This window comes from Drosophila subpulchrella, unplaced genomic scaffold, assembly GCF_014743375.2.
Source record: "Drosophila subpulchrella strain 33 F10 #4 breed RU33 unplaced genomic scaffold, RU_Dsub_v1.1 Primary Assembly Seq354, whole genome shotgun sequence".
Taxonomy (NCBI): domain Eukaryota; kingdom Metazoa; phylum Arthropoda; class Insecta; order Diptera; family Drosophilidae; genus Drosophila; species Drosophila subpulchrella.
In genome coordinates, this window is record NW_023665577.1 from 9,626,446 (window position 1) to 9,643,373 (window position 16,928).

Consider the following 16,928-nt stretch of genomic DNA (forward strand, 5'->3'; position numbering starts at 1 on the left):
CGAAGTCGGCGAAGTTAGGCTAGAGCATACTTTAAAGGCAGGCGGCGGTCGCAAGGATCGCCGTGCGGCCACTGATCACCACATAACAAGGTACAAAAGAGGCGCAATTGGGGCGGCAACCGCCCACCCCCTGCCACGCCCATTAGCCAGAGGCGAAATTAAGGCCTGGAGCAGGTGAAAATTGAGCAGAGGAGCACACAGACACAGAAAAAGATAAAGATACAGAAGGCAGAAGCAGATACAGATACAGATAATACTTAAATTACGAGATAGCGTAACGGAGTTTTGCATTTCCAAACGAAAAACCATATGAGAAAACCAAGTAAATAACCAGCAACTAAGTGTCGTGTATATTCCATGTTAAAAATACAGCAGCAGCAGGTGCTAAATAAGCATATAATTATACATGTATACAGTATATATTTAAATACAGATAATATATATAACCATATGCATACATATATCTAACCGAAATTATGAATAGCGAACGAAAACGAGAGCAAGAACAAGAACTCCCTTCTGACGGCAAAGATTGTTCATATGCCCTAGGAAACCAAACATACATAGGTGTGCATTAATCATACGTACCGTTGTCTCAATGTGAAACAAGCTTAAGTCCACACCGAAACTAATGTAGTAGCAGCGAAAAACTCGAGGATCCAAAAACAACCCAATCACTGGTGACCCCTAAACCTAACTTGGTGACCCCTACCACTTTAAAAAAACATAACAAATATCCAAAATACAGAGCAGCAGAGATGTTTAACACTTCAATTAAACATTGGTGAGAATCGAGTACCTACAAAACTGAAAGATAGAGAAAGTGCGCACACACGCACACACATCCTGCACATCCTGCGGCGGGCTAGTGTGCGTGTGGGGCGACTATATTTTTTGCAAAGCAACTAAACTAACGGAAAACGTTTTACGCGCGAACATTTTTAGACATACAAAAAATAGAGGAAGTCAGTACGATTACGAAGCGAGGGGAACACAGAGAACACACACAAACTACAGATCATAAATAGATATATTTTGCGTCTTTATATATACACAGGCAAAACGGCATATTTGTATATTTACACTCAATGTACAGATCGAAGCTACAAATCACAGCAGCTAGGGATATAGGGATACTTTAGTACTTGTTGCTCGGTTGGCTTTTTATGCTTCATGTTGACTCCGACTCCAGATCAGATCAGCCATTACTAACCATTAACATTAAGACCCGCGTGTCGGATGGGATGTGCACATTTTGTACTAGGTGTACCGCCCTGCATATGTACGTAATCCTAAGGATCCATCACTTTCACTCTCATCACAACACACCGAACCATTAACTCTAACACCACTCACGCTATATAATGAAAGTCCCACAAATAAAATCATTTTCAAAACTATTTTAAGCGAATGAAAATATACAACAAAGAAAGCAAGAAACTCTAAAAATCATTTCAATGGACGTGTTTATGAATGTTGATTTTAAACAATAAATCGAAATCAGAATGAATAAAATCGTAAACAACTAATTGTACGAAATAAGCTAAACACAAGAAGAATTCTATAATAAAATAAAAACAGAAAAGACAAGAGCAAAAATGATACTTTCAAAACTAACTATGAGTGTGTTTATTAAAAGGGGGCATCTGTTTTGAAAATGTGGTTGGTAAAATCATCACATAGTCATCGAAATATAGTCCGATTGCACCATATAGAGCACGTGAATCAAGATGACCGATGTACTTGTGAAAAGTAAAGAGCGATTCATGCGAAATGTGCCGAAGACAGCGATATAGGTGTGTTGACCAGCCAATTGCAACGATAACCATTCGATCTGTAAAAACTTTGGGACCTCAGAACTTTTTATTGTAAGAAGTTTACCAATTACTCACGCTTCGTTCCACCTGAGCGCTTTGTTTGTGAGGTGTTCTCAAGATATCCTTGGTTACATCTAGTAAGGAATCGGTTGTGTGTGTCATGCTATTCATCAGGATTGAGAACATTAGAGGTTGGATGCAGATGATAAAGGCCAGTACTATATAACTGAGCTCAACGTCGCCATGTCCTTTTCCAAGAACCAGGCGTATCACCATGTATCCTGTCACAATGCCACTCCAAAGATTGCGGATCAAGTAGGTTAGAAGCACAAATTTAAATATGGAACACACCTCCGAGGTAACATCGATTAGACACTGAAACATGGAGTGCAGCCTTTGAATATGACATAACTGGTTAGCAACAGTTCTTGGTTTTGGATGATCTAGGAGTATCATCTCCAGTCCGGACTGCAATCTCCACCAGCACTGGCTTATCTCAGCCAGGGTGGCAAACACCAGGTAGTTCATGGCAAAGGTCATGCACTCGGGCAGGAAGCAGTTGCAGGGGTGATTAAAGCCAACCCTGACGCTGATTAGCCACACGGTCACATGGATACTGAGGCGAAGGATCAGAAGAACGGTGATCAGAAACATTAAACAGTCCACATATAGCTGTTTGCCCTTCGGCACTCGATATCCCAACTGCCTGCTCTGCTCCCTTTGATGCCTTAGCTTCTGGAGAACCACAAAGATTCTATTCTGCCAATAGAAGCAACAGCCCATGGAGCTTATTATCGCCAGAAACACCAGTGTGAAGTAGGGGAAGAAGTTCATCGTCATTAGCAGGGAGTTATTTATTTCTGCTTCATGCTGCTTCCAGAAGTCTAGCAGGAATCTTGTCGTCAGGCTGAAGACTACAAAGTTGTGCACTATTCGATAGATGGCCAGCCAGCGGGACCAGCGCAGTCTTTTCGATCCATTATCCATGTAAAAATCCAGAATTCCATTGAGGGCACAAAATGAGCTCAGGCCAAGTTGTACAAGCCTTCTTTTCTATTAATTCCCGCGAAGCAACTGAAGGACTATCTGGATTGTACATCAAGTGTGTCAGGAATGTCATTTCGATTACCACAGATACAATCAGTTGGGAGTACAACCTCTTGGGAATACTTGTTGCTTGAAAAATAATTCATTTGGGCCTATACCCACCGATTCCGTTGACGCTTACTCATATGGGAACTTTGGCAAAAGGTTGCCCATGACAAAGGAACTTCTTATTGTATACAGCTGCAACCTACGGAATGGATCGTTAACCCGTTTCAGATGATTTGAAAAATATTTAAATATTTTATTTCCTTTAAGGATTAAAAACCTGTAGATTGCGAGCTTAAGGAGGTAAGAAAGGTATTGACCATTATTTTCAAAAATGATTTAAGTCACTTTTTTTCATAAGTAATTATTATTAATTAACTTTTCGAAGTGAATAATCTGCTTACTATTGAGTTTTATAAGACCCCGACAAATACTCTTTCAGATTTGGTATGGCAAACATTTTCCGCGCAACACCATCGACTGACTAAACCACGAAGCCGAGCTCGAATTTACGATTATACGATCCGATCCCATCCCAGTTCCATCGATCGGCTGCCGTATTTTAGCACACTGCCCAGGCAGCCCCAACTTCAGTTTGGCAGCAGCAATCACGCGAATCAGTTCGAACCAGAAGCGAAACGACCCCACACTTTATACCATACACCCAACTATCCGACCCACTGCATCTGAAACTATGTGGAAAACCCCCGCCGCTTGACGGTTGACGAATTTCTGAATTGTCATCACCTTGAATGCAGAGCATCGGTTGAGCTAATTGAATCGGGATCGGAAAAAAGTGGAAAATAATACGAATGGACTGCAATTTGGGGACGCGGATAGAGCTTGCCAATTTTTTTTTTGCTAAACAACCGCGAACGCGACAATCAGAGTGCTAAGTGCGCTATCAATCAGTTCACTCCGAGGTCGGCTGCATTGTCATGGCTGGATTGCGGCTGCTGATCACCTGGCTGGTGGGGCTCCACCTCAGCCTCCACCTCCTGCTCCCGGCGACGGCCCACTACATCCAGATAGACCACGAGGAGTTTCGTGCCAGCGGCTTTCCGCATCCGCACTTTCCACCGCCTCCTTTGACACCACTGGATCATCTGCCCCAGGTCCTCGCCGCCAAGGAACTGACCCCCGCCGAGGTCATGGTGGATTTGACCAACGATCTGACCCACCGCCTACTCCACTACCACTCCATCCTCAATCGCAACAACTTTGCCTTCTCGCCCACCGCCCTGGTCAGTGTCCTGGTGGCCCTGTTCGAGGGATCAGCTGGGAATAGTGCCGAGGAACTGCGTCATGTTCTGCAGCTGCCCAACAACCGGGACGTGACCCGAGTGGGGTACCGCGACATCCACAGACGATTGCGGGTGAGATACCCAAGTAGGCCAATGTGGTTGCTTTGAACTTAACCCACTGCCAGCGGAGGGGTGCCCACTCGAGAACCCCTTCAAAACTAAATGCCAACGCACATTTACACGCCTGGCTAAGCACCCATAAATGGGTATAGTCATTGAAAGGGAGGAGGGAAGCGGGAGGAGGCATTCTGCCAAGTGGTCATTGATAAAGAACAGAAAAAAACTCAAATATGCGTACTGCCAAACCAATTGCCCCGGGCCTATCGTGATCAATTGATCTCTAATCTGGTTTCAATAGTTCGTCGACCCCATTGGGTCGGTAAGTCTCCCAAAAGTGACCAATAGTGAATAGAATTTTTAATTGGCAAACATTAAGTACCCTCTACTGATTAGGTTTCGGGTAGTAAAGCAGCTCAATGGGGGCTTCTGAATGTATAACTAAATTTTTCAAACAAATTTTAATGAACTTATAGTTAAGGCAAATATATATTTTTAACATTTACAAAAAACTTTAAAGTTAAATGCTTGATATTAATTAGGAGTTCGAATTCTAAGTTACTAAACCTAAACAGACATTAAGGCATTAAATTGAACATTTGGACGAGAAAACGGTTTTAAAATTCATTAAAAATGAAATTGTGATTTTAAGGGTTTCGTAGAAAATTTAAATAAGTTATGATTAGTCAACTGATATTATAGGCTATTTTTACATTTTTCAGACTTACTTTTTTGGCTCCGACAATCCGCTAAAAGGACTCAGCTTGAACAAGGGCAACGTCACAGTTCTTAAGGACTTCGAAACAGTTCTCATGTTCTATGGATACGATCTGAGTGTAGACATGCTATCCTCCACGCCAGCCAATCTCACATCAGATGCTGAGATGGTCAACACTACAATGGCCAGCAATTCCACGAACGGAGACATGGAAGAGGAGACCACAACGTTGAAGGATGCAGAGACCACAACTGAAGTACCGACCACGACGACCACGGAGGCTCCTGTGACCACAACAACTGAGCCTCCAACCACCACCACGGAGGCTCCGGCGGAGGCGGAGGCCACCACTGAAGCACCAGCAGCCACGTCGGGCGAGGAAGCTGGCGAGCCCGCTGCTGAGGATGAAGCAGCCGAGCTGGTGTCCGCCTTTGTGGCCGAGGAGGATGCCGAACCGCTGCTGCGCATCCAGAAGGCGCGCGTCTCCCGGCTGCCAGTCAGCAAGCTCCAGGCGCCGCTCAAGCACTCGAATCCGATCACACCAAAGCCCCTCTATCTGCCCAGTGCAAGGACAGTGGCCATGCCGATGATGGCTCGCCAGGTGGCAGAGCGAAAGCCGTCACCAACACGGCAGGTAATTTCCATTATTGCACCTCAGGCGGTGGGAAACATCTCGCTGACTCGGAAGACGAAAATGGCGCGGCACAAGCGGCATGCCCTGCCAGGCTACAAGGATCTGGATGCGAATCTCTTCCTGACGCTCTTCAATCCGCACACTCACGTGCCGCACCATCCGCTGCACATTCCTCCGCCAGTGCCCGCTGCATTCGCGCCCATCACCAACGACTTTGAGCCACACTATATTGGAGAGGGAGCCGAGGGCAAGTCCAACTATAACACGGATGTAATAAGCCACGTTTTCTACCTGGGCAACCAGCAGGTGGTGCACACCACCTTCAAAGTGTACAACGCTGTTCTGTACTACAAGTACTTTGAGCACCTAAAAATAAGCGTGCTGGAGCTAGAGTTGGACACGCCGGAGTACAACCTTATGATCCTGCTGCCCGACTATCACACGGACATCGTGGCCGCCGCCGCCTCCTTGAAGCTGGGCCCCACTCTTCGGTTGATGCGGAAGCAGCTAAAGCCGCGATGGGTGCAGGCCATCATTCCAGATTTCAAGCTGCACGGGACCATGTTCCTGACCAACGACCTGCAGAATGTGAGTGTTTTTTGGTGAAGTGCCATTCGAAGCGTTTTTATTGAGCCGAGTGTCTTTGGTTTGTGCTTTTTTGTTGCAGATGGGAATGTAAGCATGGGCGTTATCGCGGCAGCTCCCTGCTCACTCTTACTTTCGTTGCAGCTGCGATGTCTTCGAGCCGAATCGCGCGGATTTCAGGCCCATGACTGATGAGAAGGGCGTCTACGTGCGGCACATTGAGCAATCCATAGACGTCACCATCCGTACGCATCCCATCAATCAGCTGAAGCGTAAGTGTCTCGCATTGCAGCACACCTGAGTGGAGTGGGCCGAAGGCATTGAGCCGCAACGCATTGCGATGGCCCCACCTAATGGTGTTGCAACTGTTGCAGCCTCTGCAACACGAGACAAAGTGCAATAAACACTTCCTTTCGCTCTCTAGGCAACTACGGCGCCCAAACGAAGCCCATTCAGATCTCCGTGAATCATCCGTTTCTGTTTTTCATCGTGGATCGCGACCTGGACGTGGCTGTGATGTCGGGCCGCATACTCAATCCGCTGAACGTGCGCATTCAATGAAGCTCGACGAAGGTCGACCATCGAAAGTGATGAACCCTTTGTTTCCCGGTGCCTACTAATACGAGAAGTTAGCTATGCGTAGTTTAAAATGTAAATACACAGGGGAGTCACGGGAGATTGGGCGGGAATTCAATATTTAAACATTTAAATGGTCTTTTTTGACCCTAAAACCCATCTTTCCTGTGACACCCCGGTTAAGTTAAGCTTACCCCTTTAATAGTAAACATTGTTAGGTGGTCCTTAGCCTAATCAGTTCTGTGGGTTGTCTACTAGAGACCTGCACGATTCGATGCCTATGTCACAAGTAAATGTAATCATGCTGAAGATGCCACGACTCGGCATTATAGAATCGTAGGAGTAGTAATAAATTTAACATTGGACTTTTAATTCCTAAAGCGGTCATTTATATATGTATGGCTTTTTATAACAAATTTCTTCCATAAATGTCGGTTCCCTTAATCCTAAAGCATTCGCGGATTTATTATTTAAAATAATTATTTTATAGATTTAAAAAATAAAAACCAGGTTTTTCTTGCTCTAAAGAATTTGATGTGTCATTGTGTTAAATGCATAACCATTTAAAATAGTAGGACTAACAAAATTTTTCTAGTGGACCACATTGGGTACTCCTGCTCTAAAGAATTCACGGTCTCAATTCGATTAGGTATTCATGCATTCTTTTAAACGTTCCTTTTGTTCTGAATTTGCAATCGATTTAGATTTTTCAAAAACGCATACCAAATCTGTAAAACGAACCGATTACTTTGACAATTCCCCGATGACAGCTTAAGAGTTTTCATCACTCAGTACTACTCGAGTCTACCTTTACTTACTCGTGCAGATCTCTATGATCCCCGACTAGTACTGGTAGGTGCCGAACACGGTGCACACGCAGAAGAGGCTGGTGTTGCTGAAGACCTCGGAGATGGAGGTGTCGCAGTCGCAGTCCCAGCAGCAGCGCGAGTTGTAGGTGGCCCCCGCGCCCAGCTCCTGGCCCAGCATCACCTGGACGACGTGCTTGTACCGCTTCACCTTGGAGCTGCTGGCTATCTGCTGGTTCACCTCGTCCGCAATCTCACTCGTCCACGTTTTGGCCACATCCTTGTCGTAGGTTTTGTCTATAAATGGTGGAGTTGCTTAGCAACTGGCAATATTTTACGGATTATGGATTTTTCCACTTACCCTTGAGCTTATCAGCCATCACGTTGTTCATTATGTTCTTGATGGTGGGCAGGGGAAACATCTCTCCAAAAGCCGGTCGCATGCTGTAGGCGGTGGGCTGGCCAGCCGGCTTTTCCGACTTTTCCTTCGTTTTCCCGCCATCAGCTGAGCCCGAGTTGAGACTCCCTGGCGTCGACTTTTTCTGCTCTTCATCCTCCTGTTTCGGAACCGCTGATGTCTGGACGGACTTGGTTGCTTCCCCAATAGATTGTTTATCAGCCATAGTATATTAAATTCAGAGTAGTTTTCTTTTAATTTCAGAGTTTAGAAAAACAAACAATAACAATTTCGCGGTTGTGTAGTGTGACCGTGCCAATAACGATGAAAAATACCAACCGGCCTAAAAATACCATTATAAGAAATACCATTGACTTAGAGTTACCACCTGGTGAAAGAAAAATGGCATCTCTCGCCAGGCAGATTTAAATTTAAAAATTATTTATTATTTGCTTATTTATTTATTAGTGTGCTATTTACACAACAAAATGTTTTATATGTGTATATGTGTTAAAGCACATTAGCAATTAATCTTATTAAAAAGTTTTATAATTATTCCTCCATTTCAAATATTTTAAACGTGTAAAGTAAAGCCCTCTAAGGAACAACTTCCGCTGCTGAAAAAGCATATAAATAATATGCAGATATTCACATCCAACAACAAACTTCTTTAGGTTTCATAAAATCTTTATTCAATTCAAAATAAATCGAAAAGTTACATAATAAATTCGATAAATATGTTCTTTATATATGCAGGTTATAAATAAAATTACACAATAATTTAAATCATTTCATTAGTATACACTTAATGGTTGCTTTGCTCTCGTACATCGTTATATGTATGCTGGCTCTCGCATATAGAAAATATTTGTGTGCATCTCTTTGTGTTCACTTTGATTTTGGTTGGGCAGCAAATGACATATTACATACAAGGGTGTGCTGTTCGGGAGGATGTGCGGGTGCTTCGTCAAATAAATAATAATACATTCAAACGGTATACACATCGCTAAGTGAAAATAACCTAAGATAACTCAAATACACCATTTACAATTGCTCAAAATCACATACCCGTTGCACATGTTCACGTTTCACAATAAAAATCAATGCATTACATTAAAAAAACACAACATATTGCATGGGACATACAAGAAGATCAGACAGATTTCAGTGGCATCGACTAACTAAAACATACAATTAGGTTGAATACAGAACTAAAGGTATTCTCGAAAACAATCGTACTCCCTACTTTCAAATTGCAAATTTTGTTTTTGGTTTTGATTTCCTCTCTGCCTGTTTTTACATCAAGCTTGCGCGCTTCTCCAAAATTATTTAGGCTCACTACTTAAATATACCTATTGAAATTGTTCTCTGCCAGCTTAATCACTTTGAATAGTTAGTTGCTCGTTTCGGTTACAGCTCATGGGTTTTAGTATTGTTAATTTTGTATATTCAGCTGCCTTTTTGGTACGTTCTCCCCTGTATCATCTTAAGTATTTAGGCTAAGTAGTCCGTTTAGAACCTCGCAGACCAGCAGACCCCAGAGAAAGTTTGCTATTCAAATCTGAAAATGGAAAAGCATTACAATTTTGATTCGTAACTATGGGGATCATACTTACAATCGACTCTTCGTGGTCATGCGGCTGTCCGGTCAGCTTTATGCCCGTTGCCTCGGCTGAGGTGGATGCCGATCCCGCTGCCGTGAGGTCCAGTTGGGAGGCTGTGGGACGTAGGGCAGCTCGCTTGGCGACTATTTCCAACATCTCATTGAGTATTGCACCCTCGGCGGCCACATCGGCGGAGCTTTTGTCCAGTTCTGTGATAGTAGGGGTAGTATATTAATTGTGTGATTTGAATATAATATTTACAAGATAATATGATCATAACCCCAATACTCACTGTTGCACGACAAGCGCAGATTGAGTTCTTCCTTAAGCTGGGCATGCCGATACTCCAGTTGCAGTTCCTGTTGCCTTATAGTCAGTTCCTCATCGCGTTTTCTAAGAGCACATAACATTAACTTTCTTACTTGACTAGCCTTATAGATTAACCTACTTGAGTGCTGTGATGTTACGCCAAATCTCCAAAAGTTCCTTGAGTAGCTTCTCGTCGTTGTCCTTAGTCGCATCCAAGCTGAAAAGAGAGGCTTTAATTAGTTGGGTTTCCAGTTAAATATCCAGAGTTTAGAACCCACTTTTCAATGTTCTGCGCCTCGCCCCGAAGGGCCTTCTCAATGAGCACGCCGCGTGCCTCCAGGTCCTTTAGCTGCACCTCAATCTCCTCCTGTTCCCGCTGAATCTCTTGAGCGATTCGCAATCGCTTGAGCTCAGCCTGTCGTGAAGCCTTCGATATGGCACGCTGCTTCTTATGCTCCCGTGTCTCGTTAGCGTAGCTCTCATCTGTAATCAAAATAGGGTTTATAACCATGCCAAAAGGATTCTATTCGGATGATTCAGTGGGTCAGGACAGGACACTTGGGTAAGGGGAATATGGGGACATAGAATGAGAACAACAAACCATCGGATCTCTGATAATTCAGAGGCAGAGGCGGAATGGGCGGTGGTGTCTGGTCATCCAGGGCCTTTGGATAGGCTGCGGCCAGGTGGTGGGGCTTGTGTATGTAGAGCTGCGGGCTGGATGAAGAAAACGATTCGGGTTTCGGTTTTGCGTTGTTCGTTTGCTTTCGATAGCGACTGTTGTTCAGATACTCTTGCGAGTGATTTGTCTGTGATGTGGATCCTGCGCCTGCCGGAGCATTGCAAACCAGCACATCCTTGTCCTAGTGTGGCATTGTGTTTGGAGGTATCAGAATATATATCGGGTTAAATGTGTGTTTTTCAAAGGTATCAAAAGTTGGAGAAATTGGAAACATATCGGAAAAATAAACAGCTTTCAGTTCTGATTAAAACAAAATGTTATTTACTAGAAAATTGTATATACATTTAACGTGCAGGATGTCCAAAGGCAGGAAGCTTAACATATATTTCTTATGGATTACCATAACCGGGAGTCCAGGGAAACCAATCATGCAAAATTATCCATAACATTGAGTCCTTCTTAAATTAAATCCCAAAAAACAATAATCTGTCCAGCGCTTAAACCAATAAAAACTTATAGTTAAAAACACACAACATATTATCCTTAAGTCCTTAAGGTTTCCCTGAAACCTTCAGCTACCTTGCGGTAGAAACTAAATTAAGTACACATAAATGTTATTTAAGAGGCATAGAAGGAAATAAAAAATAATACAGCAGGCAAACTTAAAACTTAAGACTTAAATAACTTTTGCTGGAAGTGGGTAAGAGAAAATAAAAATAAAATAAATGAAAAAAAATTAAAATAAAATTGTGGTAATTTAATTGGGTTAATAGGACAGCAAACAGACAGAAAGCCCACAGAGATGGAGAGATGTGCGATTAGAAACAAGTTGAAATAAAATTTGCGGATGCCAAATAATAAGACTAAGCTTTAGTGAGTGTACAGAATTTGGAAAACTCAAAAGTGTTTGATATTAGGGGTTTAGAGTAGTTAAAAGTCCTTACAGCAAAACCGAAATTCCTCAGATCAAAGCAAGACTGTAAATTGATTAAGAGAATTTTAAATGTTATAAATGAGACACTTAGTACACCGAATACCAATATCTTTTCAGTTAATATAACTTATTGCTAGATGAGGTCGGATGAATCGATAGCTTGAACTAGCCAGCAGCTTCGTAAGGCAGAACAATTGGTTACATCAACACCGACCAAAACCACACTACAAATACGTTTTTTTGGGCAACCACTGACCTTGGACTTCTCCTTGGACTTGGGCGAGATGCGGAATCGACTGAAGACGCCACCTCCTCCTCCGCCTCCGGTCGCCGCATCCGAGATTGTGGGCGTGCCGCTGCTGCTGGTGCCGGGTCGCTCTGACTGCTCAGAGTAGCCGGCAGCCACAGGAACGCCCTGCTCCTTGGAACTGGTGGCTGCGGATGCAGAACTCTTCTGGAAAAAGCTGGACAACGACTGTATGAGACTCTTGCGCCTCTCAGGATCCTTTGCCCTCCGCCCGGACTTCGTTTTTGCCGCCTTCTCCTGGCCACCGGACGCCAAGTTCGGATCGGATGTGAAGTCGGCCGCCTTGGCCTGGTGCACGGCATCCGTTTCCAGCTGTTGTTGCTGCTGCTGACCCACCATGTAGGCCAGATCGTTGACACTCTTCGAGGCACTCATTTTTCGGGCACGCGCCGCCAGATCGCCGGATGGCATCTCCTCTAGTTGCTTTGGCTTAAGGGCTCTGTTTTGATCATAATGCAACCGTGAGCGGATTAACTGCATCTTCTCCTCCGGACTGAGACCCAGCTCTGTGTTGGACTTGAGACGAGCCCTGGCCCTGGCTTCGCTTCTCAGGTTTTCCGTTGAGGCGGAAATGTTGGCCACATCCGGCGCCACAACTCCTCCACCTCGGTTTACTCTCGCTGGAGCAGTAGGCTTGGCGAAGTCGCCCAACTTTCCGCCATTAAACGAGGCGGTCTTGCCCAGCTTGTAGCCCGTCAAGACACTCGAATCGATGTGCTCGCTGAAGGGACGCGGCTTGTAGAGATCACCACTGCGTGTGGGCCCCTGGACTGTGCGATAAGGCGACACATATGAGGATGTGGCGGACTTTTGCAACGGCCTTTCCGCCGGCGGCTTTGGTCGCTCTTCGGCCGTGGATGCATGATAGTGCGCCTGGCTGGAGCAGTTCGAATCCTGCGGACTGCACGCAGCGGCCAGTTTGGGCGTGGGACTCAGGCTGGCGCCACTGGCGTAGCCACTGGTCAGCAGGCTGCGCTGGCGACTCCTATGCAGACGCTTCTCAGCGTTCAGTTGCTTCTTGGACTGCAGCTTGTCCATGACCAGGTCGTGAATCAGATCCTTTTGCTTGGTGCGCTCTTTGGTGATCTCCTCCAGCTTGCTGCTGAGCGTGGGTATCTCAGGTACCTTGCCCGAAATGCTGGTGCTTCGCGATCGCATCGAGGCCGTTGGCTCCTCAACGGGCTTGGGCGGATCCTCGACCGATTCTATCACAGGTGGATTGGTATTTGGCTGCAGGGTGGGCGCTTCTCCCTTGGAGCTCTTCCGCCGCTGGGTGCTGATCTGCGAGATGCGCTGCTGCAGCGCTCGCACATACTCGAACTGGATCTGTAGGTCATCTTCCTGCGGAGCACCCTCCTTGGAAGCGTTTCCTGGCGTCGATGAGTTGGGCCCCGTGCTGCTGCTAGTCACCGTAGAGGTCTTTGGTTGCTGCTCCGAGCTGCTGGGCGTGGAGTCACCCTTTCCCGCTGCCAACATAGAAGCAAATTGGTCGAGCACCCGAGGCGAGGATGTGTCCAGTGGGCTGGTGACTACCGTCAGCGCCTCACTTTCCTCCGTTGTAGTGGGCTGAGTCTGCGATAGGCCCAATCCACCCATACTATCGTCATCCAATTCGTTGAGCGTGCTTGAGTCTGTCAGGGATTGGGTCATGGCAGGAGGTACCTCATTCACCGGCGTCTTAGCATCATCGTGCATTATGTACGCCCCCTGCTCTATGTAATCAATGCCGAGTTTCTCGTCCCTCTTCGTCATTAGAGGCGGTAGGTTTCCAGGGTAGCTAGACGGAGGAGCCGCTTTGCGGGTCGCCTTCTTGGGTTCCGCCTCTATGTACTCCATATATCCCCTGTTCTGAATGAGGGCCGTATTCGTAGCGGAGTAAGCCTCTGCACAGGAACCCTCAGAGCCCGTGTCCATGAACTCTATGTCATCAATGTCGATGGCGCTGAGGATTCCGTCCATCTGCACCACGGGCGCCTGTCTGGCCAGCTCGTGGATCACCTCGTTTCCACTGGGCAGTTTGCTACGTCTACGTTCCTTGCGCCGCTTTATCGTGCCCTTGTTTGAGTTGAGGACAAACTCCATGTCCACAAAGTTCTCCGAGATGCAGTCGTCGGCCGTCCAGTCGGAGAGTTCTGTCTCCGTTAGCACATGACCCGTACCTGTGTGCTCAGTTTCCGAGTCAGATCCTCGCGAGAGCACTTCCCCCGTGGGCGTCTTGTCGCTGTCATGGGCAGTGGGCGTGGTTGGTGTATCTGGCGTCCTGGCCAAGCTGCTCAAATTAAGCGTAATGGGCTTCACCGCCTGGCTGTGCTCTATATTGCTTTCCACGATCAGGGGGAGGTTCTTCAGGCTCTCGATCTTGTTCTCGTTTTTGCTATCGAACTTTAATTTTGGTGGTCCCATCTCGGGCAGAGGCGGCGGTGCAGTGACCCGGCGCTCTGCCTCGATCACCGTGCACTCTGCAGGTTCCGGAGTAGCTGTCACTGGTTCTGCCTCATGGTCATCGTCCATCTCCAGCTCATTTGTTTTGACCGCCGGAGCCGGGGGAACTATAACATTGGCGGGCATATCCAAGAACTTGACATCCTCGGGATCCCCGATGTACTTCCCATTCACGATCATCAGGCTGTCCACCTGCATCAGGGCGCCACTCGTGTCGTGCACCTCCAAACGCGGAACATTGTGCTTGCCGCCCGCTGTCTGGGTATCCGGACTGGTCGTGGACTCCAGGATGTAGTGCTGAATATCCTCTATGCTGGATGAGTCCGAACTTGAGCAGATGGAGCCACTGCTGCCGGTGGTGGACATGACCTCCGGCTTTGCCTTTTCCCATGGGATATTGGGCACCTGGATCTGCACACTGTCCGGCTCATAAAGCTCATGCTCGGCCACATCCTTCTCCGGGGAGTCGCGCTTCTCTTCGTCCGAGTGCTCCAATAGACTCTGCTGCTCCTCGCCACCTTGCGTTCCCTCCTTGATGTGTCCCAGTATATCAGGTATGCACTCCTTCACATCCCGAGAGACATCCGGCTTCGGTTCCTCCTTCACCTCCTGCTGCAGTTCACTGATCTTATTGCTGTCCGGAGTGAGGCGATCATCCACATCCATGGCGCCACTATCCACCAATAGCTTCTTGGGCGTCTCCAGCGTGGTGAGATCGATAATGTCCACCGGCTTCTCTGGGGTCACCAGGTCTATGACCTCAATCACCGTCTTATTGTTCGTCGGCGTGGTGGGCGAACTCTTCCTGGCCAGCTGGTCGAGCAGCGTGGCATTCACCGCATCCGTGTACTCCATGCCCTTGTTCAGCTCGTTCTTGCAGTTGACAAACACATTCTCCTTTTCGTTGTCCGTGGAATGGCTGGAGGGAGCCTTCTGTATCCGCAGCTCCACGCGCAGATCGTTGATCACATTGCTGGTCGCGGAGCGGATGAGCTCGTTGGCCTGTCCAGTTGTCTGGCTGTTGCTACCCTCGCCCAACTTGGTGCGATCGAGGAAAGTTCGCATGCCGGCACTGATGTCGCTGCTGGGATTCAGCAGCTTCTGGCACTCCGAGATGTTCGATTGGAAGCTGCGGATGCGCGAATCTAGCACCGAAGTGGATCCCGACTTCTGGATCTTGTTGCCATTGGCCGGCTCGCCCAGCAGGTATCGCTTCTTCAGCTCCAGGCTCTTCTTGGAGGCGATGCCCTCGGTGCTGGCCGTCTTGTTAAGCAAATAGTCTCCCGGCCGGGGATTTTGGAGAGGAGCGCGCTGGCTCCCAATGAGCAGGGTGGGATCCACTTGGACCAGCGGCTTGAACTGCGGCAGTGGCGGTTGCGGTTGGTACTTCTGGAGGTAGCTGCCACCCTTCTCCCGCGCCGCCAGCTGCTTCTGGTGGAGTCCGGCGGCAGCGGCATTGGGTCCGATCATGGTGGACTTAATCTGGGATAGGAGTAAGCATCAATTAGAAACATTGTATCATAAAAATAACGTTATTTTTGGAATAACTTTTAAATCTCATTAAGGTGTCTAAAGGTATGCAGTATGCAGTAAAGGATATTTGTCTTTCATAGTGAGTTCTCAGATTAAAATATATTGTTGCATACTTTTAGAATCCTAAAATTACAATAGATTTGTTTGGCTTCTCCGATAGAATTCGACCTCTCACTCACCTGGACCTTTGTGGGCTTCCTTAGATGGGTGTCATCGATGAAGATTTTGGGCGCCTGGCGTATAATCTCATCGTTGTCGAACTCGGAGTCGGTGGATATCTCAGTGGCAGAGTTGAGCTCCACCTCGTCGGGCGAGGTGCTCTCGGACTCGGTCTGGACCTGCAAGTGGAGGTTACAGATACACTTGGATTAATGGGCGTTAGGACAGGACAAGAGGCAAAGAACGTAAGAACGTAAAACAAAAGCAAAGCGAGCCGGGATCAGCAGAGATCGGTCAGATCCTACTGCCCCCCACACCCGCTGGCGGCGTTTTATGTACAGCGAAAACACCTTCGGTTCGCACATGCTAATTAGTCGGAGTAGTGGGTTAATTAATCAGCAACAACAGCGGCGTCATCATGCCTTTAGGTACGATCCAGAAGGGAAACGAAAGGAACGCTGACCGGGATTAGCTAGATTGGCTGGGGGTTAGACCATTTTTTTTTGGACGGCAACAGAACGACACAACAGTATTCAGCTTTACAGGTTTAGAGACTACAAACTTTCGGCTTTTTTATCGGGCTGCTTGAGTTCGGGGTTAGCGCAACATTTCGGGGACGGCTGTGCTTGAATTTACCTTCGTAGATCGTACCCAGGTGCATTTACTTTTCAACCAAGTGGCTAACTCGATCGAAGGCTAGCCTGGTTGGAGGACTTGGACTGGACTTGAACTTGAACTTGAAGGCGTGGCACATCGAGAGCAGACAGGCGGGCGGGCGGTCTAGCATGGTTGTTTGGTTGGTTTTTGGGTTTTTTCTTGGGCTGCTGATCGGGGGACCTATAGTGTTTTGTATGGGGGCTGGGTCAGAGGTCAGGGCTAAGGTCTTTTCTGGGGTTGGTTTCGCTGACGTTCGGTTGGCTCTCAGTAGAGGAAGTAGTTGAGGCGTCGTCTGTGACCACAACGGGGTAACGA

At 46.9% G+C, this 16,928-nt stretch overlaps 4 protein-coding genes across 17 annotated transcripts in view; 1 reads left to right on the forward strand and 3 right to left on the reverse strand.

Moving 5' to 3' along the window:
- Positions 1–1,675: 1,675 nt before the first annotated feature.
- LOC119560298 (putative gustatory receptor 85a) lies at positions 1,676–3,653 on the reverse strand. The gene is made up of 3 exons (XM_037873669.1): positions 3,591–3,653; positions 1,893–2,870; positions 1,676–1,834 (listed from the first exon to the last, which is right to left on the reverse strand). Exons 1-3 carry the CDS (start codon positions 3,651–3,653, stop codon positions 1,676–1,678), a joined length of 1,200 nt encoding a protein of 399 aa, XP_037729597.1.
- On the forward strand, positions 3,549–7,155 carry LOC119559902. The gene is made up of 5 exons (XM_037873067.1): positions 3,549–4,285; positions 4,993–6,210; positions 6,290–6,297; positions 6,352–6,479; positions 6,632–7,155. The coding sequence occupies exons 1-5, from the start codon at positions 3,848–3,850 to the stop codon at positions 6,766–6,768; spliced, it is 1,929 nt and encodes a 642-aa protein (XP_037728995.1). The 5' UTR covers positions 3,549–3,847; the 3' UTR covers positions 6,769–7,155.
- LOC119559904 (tctex1 domain-containing protein 2) lies at positions 5,612–8,298 on the reverse strand. 4 transcript variants are annotated; one of them, XM_037873072.1, is made up of 4 exons: positions 7,951–8,298; positions 7,602–7,886; positions 6,978–7,511; positions 5,612–6,820 (listed from the first exon to the last, which is right to left on the reverse strand). In XM_037873072.1, exons 1-2 carry the CDS (start codon positions 8,210–8,212, stop codon positions 7,627–7,629), a joined length of 522 nt encoding a protein of 173 aa, XP_037729000.1. In that variant the 5' UTR covers positions 8,213–8,298; the 3' UTR covers positions 5,612–6,820; positions 6,978–7,511; positions 7,602–7,626. The 4 variants fall into 4 exon arrangements, with proteins under 4 accessions (XP_037729000.1, XP_037728999.1, XP_037728997.1 ...); XM_037873071.1 differs by having other exon boundaries at positions 6,978–7,514; positions 7,547–7,886; XM_037873069.1 differs by having other exon boundaries at positions 6,978–7,886.
- Positions 8,299–8,655: 357 nt separating this feature from the next.
- The window catches only part of LOC119559996 (F-actin-monooxygenase Mical), a 44,907-nt gene continuing 36,634 nt past the window's right edge, over positions 8,656–16,928 (reverse strand). For 4 of the 11 annotated variants that reach the window (XR_005220983.1, XR_005220982.1, XR_005220981.1 and 1 more), the window contains 2 exons: positions 16,593–16,905; positions 16,001–16,135 (listed from right to left, as the gene is read on the reverse strand). Coding sequence is in view for 6 of the 11 variants with exons in the window: in XM_037873267.1 (XP_037729195.1) it covers positions 9,542–9,547; positions 9,603–9,799; positions 9,883–9,983; positions 10,039–10,116; positions 10,178–10,382; positions 10,501–10,762; positions 11,526–11,558; positions 11,772–15,746; positions 15,977–16,135 (5,016 nt within the window). In the remaining 5 variants the exon portion in view is untranslated. Of the gene's footprint in view, positions 9,548–9,602; positions 9,800–9,882; positions 9,984–10,038; positions 10,117–10,177; positions 10,383–10,500; positions 10,763–10,879; positions 11,272–11,525; positions 11,559–11,771; positions 15,747–15,976; positions 16,136–16,592; positions 16,906–16,928 lie in introns of those variants that run through there. The other 7 variants (XM_037873267.1, XM_037873265.1, XM_037873264.1 and 4 more) reach the window with 5 other exon arrangements.

What these genes read in the sequence shown, in the direction of transcription:
- LOC119560298 (XM_037873669.1), bottom strand. Translation starts at nt 3,653, where the DNA reads ATGACAATTCAGAAATTCGTCAACCGTCAAGCGGCGGGGGTTTTCCAC. An exon ending in TCCACATAGTTTCAGATGCA is followed by an intron (nt 2,871 to 3,590) that starts GTGGGTCGGATA and finishes GGGAATTAATAG; the next exon opens with AAAAGAAGGCTTGTACAACT. An exon ending in GCGCTCAGGTGGAACGAAGC is followed by an intron (nt 1,835 to 1,892) that starts GTGAGTAATTGG and finishes AAGTTTTTACAG; the next exon opens with ATCGAATGGTTATCGTTGCA.
- LOC119559904 (XM_037873072.1), bottom strand. Translation starts at nt 8,212, where the DNA reads ATGGCTGATAAACAATCTATTGGGGAAGCAACCAAGTCCGTCCAGACA. An exon ending in GATGGCTGATAAGCTCAAGG is followed by an intron (nt 7,887 to 7,950) that starts GTAAGTGGAAAA and finishes CACCATTTATAG; the next exon opens with ACAAAACCTACGACAAGGAT.
- LOC119559902 (XM_037873067.1), top strand. Translation starts at nt 3,848, where the DNA reads ATGGCTGGATTGCGGCTGCTGATCACCTGGCTGGTGGGGCTCCACCTC. An exon ending in ACATCCACAGACGATTGCGG is followed by an intron (nt 4,286 to 4,992) that starts GTGAGATACCCA and finishes TACATTTTTCAG; the next exon opens with ACTTACTTTTTTGGCTCCGA. An exon ending in TCCCATCAATCAGCTGAAGC is followed by an intron (nt 6,480 to 6,631) that starts GTAAGTGTCTCG and finishes TTCGCTCTCTAG; the next exon opens with GCAACTACGGCGCCCAAACG.